The sequence below is a fragment of the Pseudorca crassidens genome, chromosome X, assembly GCF_039906515.1.
Source record: "Pseudorca crassidens isolate mPseCra1 chromosome X, mPseCra1.hap1, whole genome shotgun sequence".
Taxonomy (NCBI): domain Eukaryota; kingdom Metazoa; phylum Chordata; class Mammalia; order Artiodactyla; family Delphinidae; genus Pseudorca; species Pseudorca crassidens.
Window position 1 is genome coordinate 70,600,743 of NC_090317.1, and position 8,852 is coordinate 70,609,594.

General features: G+C 48.4%; 1 protein-coding gene across 1 annotated transcript; it reads left to right on the top strand.

Annotated features, from left to right (window-relative positions):
• Positions 1-4,682: 4,682 nt before the first annotated feature.
• Positions 4,683-8,615, top strand: LOC137217032 (doublesex- and mab-3-related transcription factor C2-like). The gene is made up of 5 exons (XM_067723241.1): positions 4,683-4,897; positions 4,979-5,136; positions 5,797-5,933; positions 7,016-7,163; positions 8,143-8,615. The coding sequence occupies exons 1-4, from the start codon at positions 4,683-4,685 to the stop codon at positions 7,151-7,153; spliced, it is 648 nt and encodes a 215-aa protein (XP_067579342.1). The 3' UTR covers positions 7,154-7,163; positions 8,143-8,615.
• The last annotated feature ends 237 nt before the right edge of the window (positions 8,616-8,852 follow it).

Consider the following 8,852-nt stretch of genomic DNA (forward strand, 5'->3'; position numbering starts at 1 on the left):
ACAATGTTCATCGCAGCTCTATATACAATAGCCAGGATATGGAAGCAACCTAAATGTCCATCGACAGATACATGGATAAAGGACATGTGGCACCTATATACAATGGAATATTACTCAGCCATAAAAAGAAACAAAATTGAGTTATTTGTAGTGAGGTGGATGGACCTAGAGTCTGTCATACAGAGTGAAGTAAGTCAGAAAGAGAAAAAGAAATACCATATGCTAACACATATGTATGGAATCTAAAAAAAAAAGAAAAATGGTTGTGAAGAACTAGGGACAGGACGGGGATAAGGGCGCACACGTAGAGAATGGACTTCAGGACCCAGGGAGGGGCAAGGGTAAGCTGGGACGAAGTGAGAGAGTACCATTGACGTATATACACTACCAAATGTAAACTAGATAGCAAGTGGGAATCAGCTGCATAGCACAGGGAGATTAGCTCGGTGCTTTGTGACCACCTAGAGGGCTGGGATAGGGAGGGTGGGAGGGAGATGCCAGAGGGAGGGGATATGGGGATATATGTGTACATATAGCTGATTCACTTTGTTATACAGCAGAAACTAACACACCATTGTAAAGCAATTACACTCCAATAAAGATGTTAAAAAATTGTTCTGATGAACCCAGGGGCAGGACAGGAATAAAGACGCAGGCATAGAGAATGGACTTGAGGATACAGGGCGGAGGAAGGGTAAGCTGGGACGAAGTGAGAGAATAGCATTGACATATATGCACTACCAAGTGTAAAGTAGATAGCTAGTGGGATGCAGTTGCCTGGCACAGGGAGATTAGCTCGGTGCTTTGTGACCAACTAGAGGGGTGGGATAGGAGGTTGGGAGGGTGATGCAAGAGGGAGGGGATATATGCATACATATAGCTGATTCACTTTGTTATACAGAAGAAACTAACACAACATTGTAATGCAATTATAGTCCAATAAAGTTGTTAAAAAATAAATAAAGAGTTTCAAGACAGATAATCCTAATCTTACGTGAACACTGCCAGAGGATAGCAAAGAGGGACTTTTGCCCAACTTAGTCTATGAGACTAGAAAACCTTGACCCTGGAACCAGCAAAGATGCTATGAGGAATGAAACATCAAGTCAATCTTCCTCGTGAACCGAAGACACAAAAAATTCTAAGCAAAACTTTAGCAAACTGAGCCCACCAGTGTACACAAAAGATGATACGCCATAACTAAGTTACATCTATCCTAGGAGAGCAAATCTGGTTTAACATTAGAAAAACTATAGATGGAAGGGGGCATGAGAGAGGTTTGTGTGTTGCTAATATATTCTGCTGTTTGCTCCAGGTGCTAACTGGATGTTTATGTTTAGTTTTTGGAAACTCACTAAGATGTGTACTTCACTAAAGATTTCGAAAAAAAAAATCTTATAAATAACCCTCACTGTGTTAACAGATTAAATGATTAGAGTCTTGATCATTTCAGTGGAGGCCAAAAAAGTATAATCCTATATCTATTCATGATTTTTAAGACAATCTTATTAAGCTAGAAATACAAGGGATATTCCTTAATCTGATAAAGGGAAAGAAAGAAAGAATGAGAAAAGAGAGAGAGAACGGAAGAAACAAAAGAGAGAAGGAAGGAAAGAAAGAAAGGAAGGAGAAACAGAGAAAGAATTGAAGAATTAAAGCAAACAATGAAACACAGCAAGCCCATTTTAATATGGAAATGTTGGCATCATTCTGTTTAATATTAGGAATAACCCAAAGATGCCCAATTTTGCAGTCTCTATTTTACCTTGTAGTGGATGTCCTAGCCAGCCAGTAAGAAACTTGTAAGTTGATTACCTTACTTCTGTTACTCATAGATTCACAGAAGACTGTGCACCACTTATAGGCACATGATTAGATATCACAGAGTTTAGCATGGTGGCTGACTTTGAGATCAATATATAAATATATATATATATATATATATTTTTTTTTTTTCCGGTACGTGGGCCTCCCACTGCTGTGGCCTCTCCCGCTGCGGAGCACTGGCTCCAGACGCGCAGGCCCAGCAGCCATGGCCCACGGGCCCAGCCGCTCTGGAGCAGGTGGGATCCTCCCGGACCGGGGCACGAACCCGTGTCCCGTGCACTGGCAGGCGGACTCCCAACCACTGCGCCACCAGGGAAGCCCCCGAGATCAACATATTTTTTAAAAAGCCAAGTGGAATTCTAGAAATCAGATACAGATAGAAAATGTTATTGTAACCAGATATCAAGCACCAGAGCAACAACATTCCAGAGTTCTTGGGATAAATGCAATAAAGGATGTACAAGATCTGAACGTACAAAAGGTAAAGCTAAATACTAAGCTGAGAGATTCCAACATTAAAGAAGACCCACAAAAATAGACAGCCATCCCATGTTGGTGACTAGGAAGGCTGGATATCATAAAGATAGCCAATTCTCTCTTAACTGATCCACAGATTCAATGAAAATGCAATCCAAATCTACCGCAAATGAGTTTTCAGGAAACATGTCATGCTGATCCTAACATTTATATTTTAGAATTTAGGAAGGGCAAAAGGCGAAGAATAGTAAAGATAAGCCTGGAGATGATGAATAAGGTGTGAAGACTTGTCCTACCAGAGATCAAAATGTCTTACCAAGAGATAAAAATTAACACAGTGTAGTACTGGCACAGGAATAGACCAATTTATCTGTGGAACAGAACAGGGAATTCAGAAACAGAGACACACGAATAAAGACCAAAATGACTCCAGACAGTGCCAAATGTTCCCTGGAGATGCAAAATCTGACTGTGAATTACGAACCCCTGCCTGAGAATCCCTGACACAGGAATACGGAGCGACCTTAGAAACACACGCTGAATTTTGTAAAAGTAAGTTACAGAATACCAAGGACGTGTGTTTAAAAGGCATGCGTGTACAGTATTTCACATCCAAAGAGAGAACAGTTCGGGAAACAAGGTTTGGAAAGCACAAAGCTCTACTTCACTTCCGGAGTTAAATGGCCGGCCGCCCAATAAAGCCAGCGAGAGGAGAACTGGGAGGGAAGCGACAAGTGGGGCAGGACTTTGGTCAGTGACCTTCGGATGAGCTTGAAGCTCATTGGTCGCTGGCCATAGCAGTGGGAGGTGAAAGGCAGAGCTGGAAGCTCATTGGCCTTTGAAGGCAGAGCGGGAAAGGGAGCGAGAGCTGAGGCTTCCTTCAGGTCTCCTGTCCCAGCAGATTGATTCTGACCTGGTGGAGGCTGGGGTAACCACAGACTGGCATCAGGAATAGGACCCTCATTCTCCACACCTCTTCTTTCTTTCCTCCCTCCCTCCTGCTATGGATCCCCAACCCCTTCTCCTCTCCTCCATCTCAGCCAGGTACCTCATATCCCGCCCCGCCCCACCCCCACCCCCACCCCCACCTCCCACTCCACACCCAACCCCAGCCCCCTTGGCTGAAGTCCTGTGGGACGGACGACCGCTTGCTGAGGCCTCCTGACACCTGGCCTCTGGCCCCTGGGGCAGGGCTTATGCCCCTCCCTTTGATTCTGAGGTGGGTGTGGCAGGGAATGGTCTGGCAGCCTGAGAGGAGGTGGTGCACTCTGGGTGCGGGAGGAGGGGAAGGTGTGCTCAAACGTGATTGGTTTTTTTTTTTTTTTTTGCGGTACGCGGGCCTCTCACTGTTGTGGCCTCTCCCGTTGCGGAGCACAGGCTCCCGATGCGCAGGCTCAGCGGCCAGGGCTCACGGGCCCAGCCGCTCCGTGGCATGTGGGATCTTCCCGGACTGGGGCACGAACCCGTGTCCCCTGCATCGGCAGGCGGACTCTCAACCCCTGCGCCACCAGGGAAGCCCAAGCATAATTGTTGAAGTTTGGAGAGGAGCATGGAAGATTGTTGGGAGGCTGTGGAGGGAATGCACGGGTTTGCATGAAAGCAGAGAGGGTGTGTTGGTGCAAGAGAACAATTAGTGTAGTGAGGAGTTGGCTTTTGACTAGATCAGGGTCTGGCATTCACTAGGGGGGATCAACAAACATCTACTTGATAAATAATTGAGGGAATTAATGAAAATAATGATTGAAACAGGAGCTTGAGATCCAGCAGAATATGATTTCATGAGATGCAAAGGGGTGTCAGTTTAAAGAGGGAGCAAGAGAATAATTAAGATTTCAATGGGGTGCAAGAAAAAAAAATCGGAATGGAAGGTGAGAGGAAGATTGAATGTAGGGCATACAGGAGACTAATAATAGAATTGAATGCAGAGGGGCATAGAATCATGAGTAGGGAGTGAATGAATGCAGGAGGTTAGGAAGACAATTGTGGAAGTGGATGCCAGGAATAATAGCTGGGCATAGCAGAATACAAGATGATACATGAGAAAGGGAAGTAGTAATTGTTGAAGGGGGCGTGAGAGTGCATGTGCATGCCTGTGAAGGGTGTCTATGTGGAGTGAAGGTAGGCAGAGAGACTAGTAATTGGATTGAAAATATACAGGACCCATGCCCAGAGTTTCTTGCAACCTGCCTATGCGTGAGTGGAGCGCCCTGGGAAGGAGGCTACACGAAGTAAGAAGGGAGGGTACAATCTCATTTCAACGGTGAGCTGGGTGGAGAAGAATCCAGCCGCCTCAGATAGGGCTTCCCAAGGGCAGAGGAAGTACGTTGTGGGTAGGGGATCATGTGGCCACCCTGACCTCCACTCCTTGCTCTAGAACCATGGATCCCAATGAAATGCCTGCTGTGCCCTGCAGCCCCCCTGACTCCACCACTGGACTTGAGACCGGAGCCCCATGGGGGATTGAACCTGGCCCCAGAAGAGCTAAACGTCGCAGAGCCCGCTGCCACAAACACGGCATCACTGCCCAAGTCAAGGACCAGGAGCACTACTGCCTTTTCGAGGGTGGCGAGTGTCACAAGTGTGCCCTCTTCTCGTGAGTATGGTGTCTGACAAGGGGAGGGGAGTGGGCTCCTCTAAAGGTGACTGACTTTAGACCTGCAATCCCCCACTTTAGGGAACACTGCAGCATCTTGCCTGCTGAGAGTACCTTGAAGTCGGAGCAGGGGCCACTCCGAAAGAGGCACCTGACTGAAGGACTGATAAGGAGTGGGACCACCTCTCCCAAAGCTCACAGTCATGTCAACAAGTTGGCCATTCAAGCAGGAGTCCCCAGTGAGTATCTCTGGCCAGGGAGGGTGTCTGAGTTTTGGGTGTAGGGAGCATGAGTACTTCTGTCACCAGTCCTACCACCCAATTTCGATGTGGCTTTGGGCAAGTTACTCCTTGGGCCTTAGCTTCCCCAACTATAAAACCTCATCAATATTATCTACCAAGTGTTGGTGGGCTGGAGACATCTGGGGGGGGTGCGGTCAAAAAGGTCCACAGTGGGATGAGGCCTCAGATTGGGTGGGAGGTAGAGTCGGGGGGAGACGGTCAGGGAGAAAGGCTCACCTAAGCTGTCCCCAGTCTCTCACAGTTGGGAAGGAGAACATCAGCTTGAGGCCCACCCCTGTGCAACCCCTGGGGAGGAGTCTGGGGCCAGTGTGGGAAGCTTCCACCTCAGCCACTGCCCAGACCCCTTCCTGTGTCCTGAAGACCTGGGTACCATCTCTAACCCTACTGCAACTTGCCATATGACCCTGGGGGAAAAAAAATACTTCTCTCTGGGTCTCATAGTCCCCAGTCCCAAAATGAAGAGTAGGACTAGCTGGTCTTCAAGGTCTTCCCAACTCTGACATCCTGGGCTCCTATCGTTGTCCTAAAACATGCCCACATCTCCTTTCCATGGCCGGCTTGGTCCCTGACTCCAACCTGTGCTCTCTGCTCCTGCAGGCAAGCTCCCAAGGAGCTCTGCTGATCGGTCTGGCCTCGGAATCTTTGTCTCTGTCCTGGACTCCAGCACCCTTGAAGAAGCAACTAACAATTTCTCTTTCCAGGAAGACACACAGACCCCCTGCCCTGCCCAGCAGGTGAGTAGAGTGAGAAGGACCATGGAGCTAGTTGTATATTTTGTTATTGAGTGCCCAACCTTCTGGTTAAGGCCATGGCAGCAAGAAAGAGGAAGTGAAGGCAGTGCGGTGCAAGTGGAGGAGGAGGAGGAGGAGGAGAAGGTGGCATCTCAGACTATGGGGCAACGACAGAGCTCTCCCAGATTTGCCATTTCCAATTTGTGAGACTTTGGAAAAGTAACTTTACATCTCTGAGCCTCTATTTTCCTATCAGTGTACTGAGAGGGGACAATATTCTACACCTATAACATTGACAAGAGGACTAGCACAAGGCCTGCCACATAGCAGGCCTTTGACAACTGGAGGCTGTTATTCCACATGAAACAAATCGATGGGATAGAAGCTCCTGCTGAGAAGGGGGGCCATGATGGTGAGGCCCACCATCTCACCCAGGCGAGAGTCTACTAACCGTCAGAGAAAAGTTCCTGGAGATGAGCCAAGCTGGCCCTTCAAGTGCCTTGGGAAACTTGATTGGGGAATATGGAGGCAAGAACCAGTCCTTGGACAGGGACAGTAATCACGTCACTCCAGGTGCCTTGAAGATTAAAACACAGACACCTCTGACTTCCCATAATCTTTACTGTTGCCTTGGGAGTTTTGAAAAAGCTGGGAGGAATTAGTGTCTCAGGAAAGATATAGAAAAAGAAAGGTACAGAAAAGAAGACAGTCCAAGCAGGGGAACGGACTTGTCCAAGCCACAACGACTAATGGCCAGCTGGCATTCAGACTCCCACATGCAGATATTGCAAAATCCTTGCTCCTCTCTCTCTACTGGTAGTATGTGCCTGCCAGAGGGGTAAATCCCCTGGCTTCTCCTTTCCTTGTTCCTAGATGCTCAACTCTGATCCTCCAGCCCTGTGCCACCCTTAACCCCCTTCTACTGCAGCCACGGATTCTGGGGAAATTGTGGGGTCCAGAACCCTGGCAGGGGCCAAGCTTAGTGAAGGAGAAGAGCAGAAGGCCTCAGGGTAGCTGGGGACTGAAGGGGCACGGGGGAGGTGTGGGTTCCCAGCTCCCATTCTCTCACATCCTTTGCTTCGCAGGCTCCCAAAGCTTCCGACCAGGTCTCGGTTTCTGCCTCCTCAGAGTGGCAGCGAAAACTGGAAGCGGCCGAGGCTCTGCTGGCTCTGAGAGAATCTTCCCAGGCCCCTTCTGGCTCCATCTCTGTGCTCCAGCCCTGAGTTGCACCAGGTAGCCTGGTCTTTGAAAGGAGAACATGGGGTTGGGGATAGTTGGGAAATGGGAGGTGGTTGTGTTAAGCAGGGCCTGACTGGGAAGTCAGAGTAGGAGGGGGGTTGGGGGTTGAACCTCTTTGGGCCCAGGCAGCCAAGCTCCTCAGTCTGACTCTTGAAGTGGCAGTACATGGTTGTTCAGTGAATCATCGGTTTATCGAGCATTGTGCTCAACACCAAATGTCCAGTGCCCTGATGTCAAGAAATAAGGAAACCAAGTCCCTAAGAGTAGCAGGGACCTACCCTAGGGCATGCAGCATATCAAGTGGAAGAACCAGGTCTCCTGATTCCCGGCCCAGGACTTTCTATCCAGACCCCTGAAGTCTGCTGTGACCGGGGGAGGACATACATAGGTGGCAAGAGCCTAGTGCAGAAGGAGATCTGGTTCCTGCCTTCAGGGAGCTTCCAGTCTCAAGGTGGAGCATGGATGCCTTCACAAGTCGTGTTTTGCGGCTGTATCTCACTGATGAGCCTGGGGAGGAAGGACTGGAGGTGAGATAGACACCTGGGGAGGCTGAGAGGGAAGGCTGGGCACGACCAGACCAAAATGGTGCATTCGGTATGGAGTGTGAGTGAAGCAGCCGCCCTGAAGGAACTGCTGGAACAGAGGGGATGAGGGTGGAGAGGCTACCAGTCACGGAGGTCTGGCATGCCAGGCTTAGGAGGTTAGATCAGCCACTGTGGGTGATGAGGAGCCAGGGAATGTCTGAACTAGGGAGGAGCATATTCAGAGACACTGGGCTTGACAAAAAGAAATGTGGTGGCTGTGATGGAGGGTTTGGAGGAGGCAGGACTTGAGGTGGGCAAACCAGCAAGGAAGAGTTCTGTGCAATACAGTCCAGGTGACAAAGCCTTGATTGGGTGGAACAAAAAAGAGGGGAGAGCCAGGAGGGAAAATGGGTGTGACCTGACCCTGACCCCTTTCTTCGTGTCTACAGCTCCTGCTGGAGATAGAGGACTTCAGCCTCCTAACCCCTCTCTTGGACCTGCGCCAGCCAGCTCTGTTTCTCTGCCTAATGGACACCTGGGGTGCATCTCCCCCTTGAGCTAGAAGCCCAGAGGGGGAGAACTCACTAAAATACTGCCTATGTATGCATTTGCAAAATGCTTAATGTCCAAAATTCTTAACGTCTTTTTCTAAGCCCTTAGGCGCTTATATAAGCTTTCAGACCCGTTTTTTTATGCGGGGCAATTCCTTGACTGAGGATGGATATTCTTGTACCTCCATCCTTTACTTTCTTGGATCCCAGGGCCTTTTAATGTCTCTTATGAAAACAGGGTTGTACAATCTAAGCTGATCAGTCTCTAAATAGGGTTCTGTGTGAGTCCATATGTTCATCTGCCAGAGGTTTTATTGGATTCGTGATTGTGAACATACTGACACGCTCATATACTTATCCATGCATGTGAAAATCTGAGGATGTTTTCATTTTGTGTCTAGGTTTGTGTGTGTGAGCAAATAATAAACCCTTGTTGTAAGGCACTGAGATATAGGAGTTGTTTGTTACCACAGTATAACTTAGACTCTCCTGACTCTAACAGACTCGTTCAATTCACTTTTCAAAGGGAAAAGCTCTTTACTCAATAACTGGGATTTCTTAACATGGCTAGATAAGAAAATGGTAGAGGAAAAAAAAAAGCGTAGGAG

Bases quoted from the DNA above. Each gene is read 5' to 3' on its own strand.
- LOC137217032 (XM_067723241.1), top strand. From the start codon at position 4,683: ATGGATCCCAATGAAATGCCTGCTGTGCCCTGCAGCCCCCCTGACTCC. The intron at 5,137-5,796 runs GTGAGTATCTCT...CTGCTCCTGCAG, and splicing joins CATTCAAGCAGGAGTCCCCA to GCAAGCTCCCAAGGAGCTCT. The intron at 5,934-7,015 runs GTGAGTAGAGTG...TTTGCTTCGCAG, and splicing joins CCCCCTGCCCTGCCCAGCAG to GCTCCCAAAGCTTCCGACCA.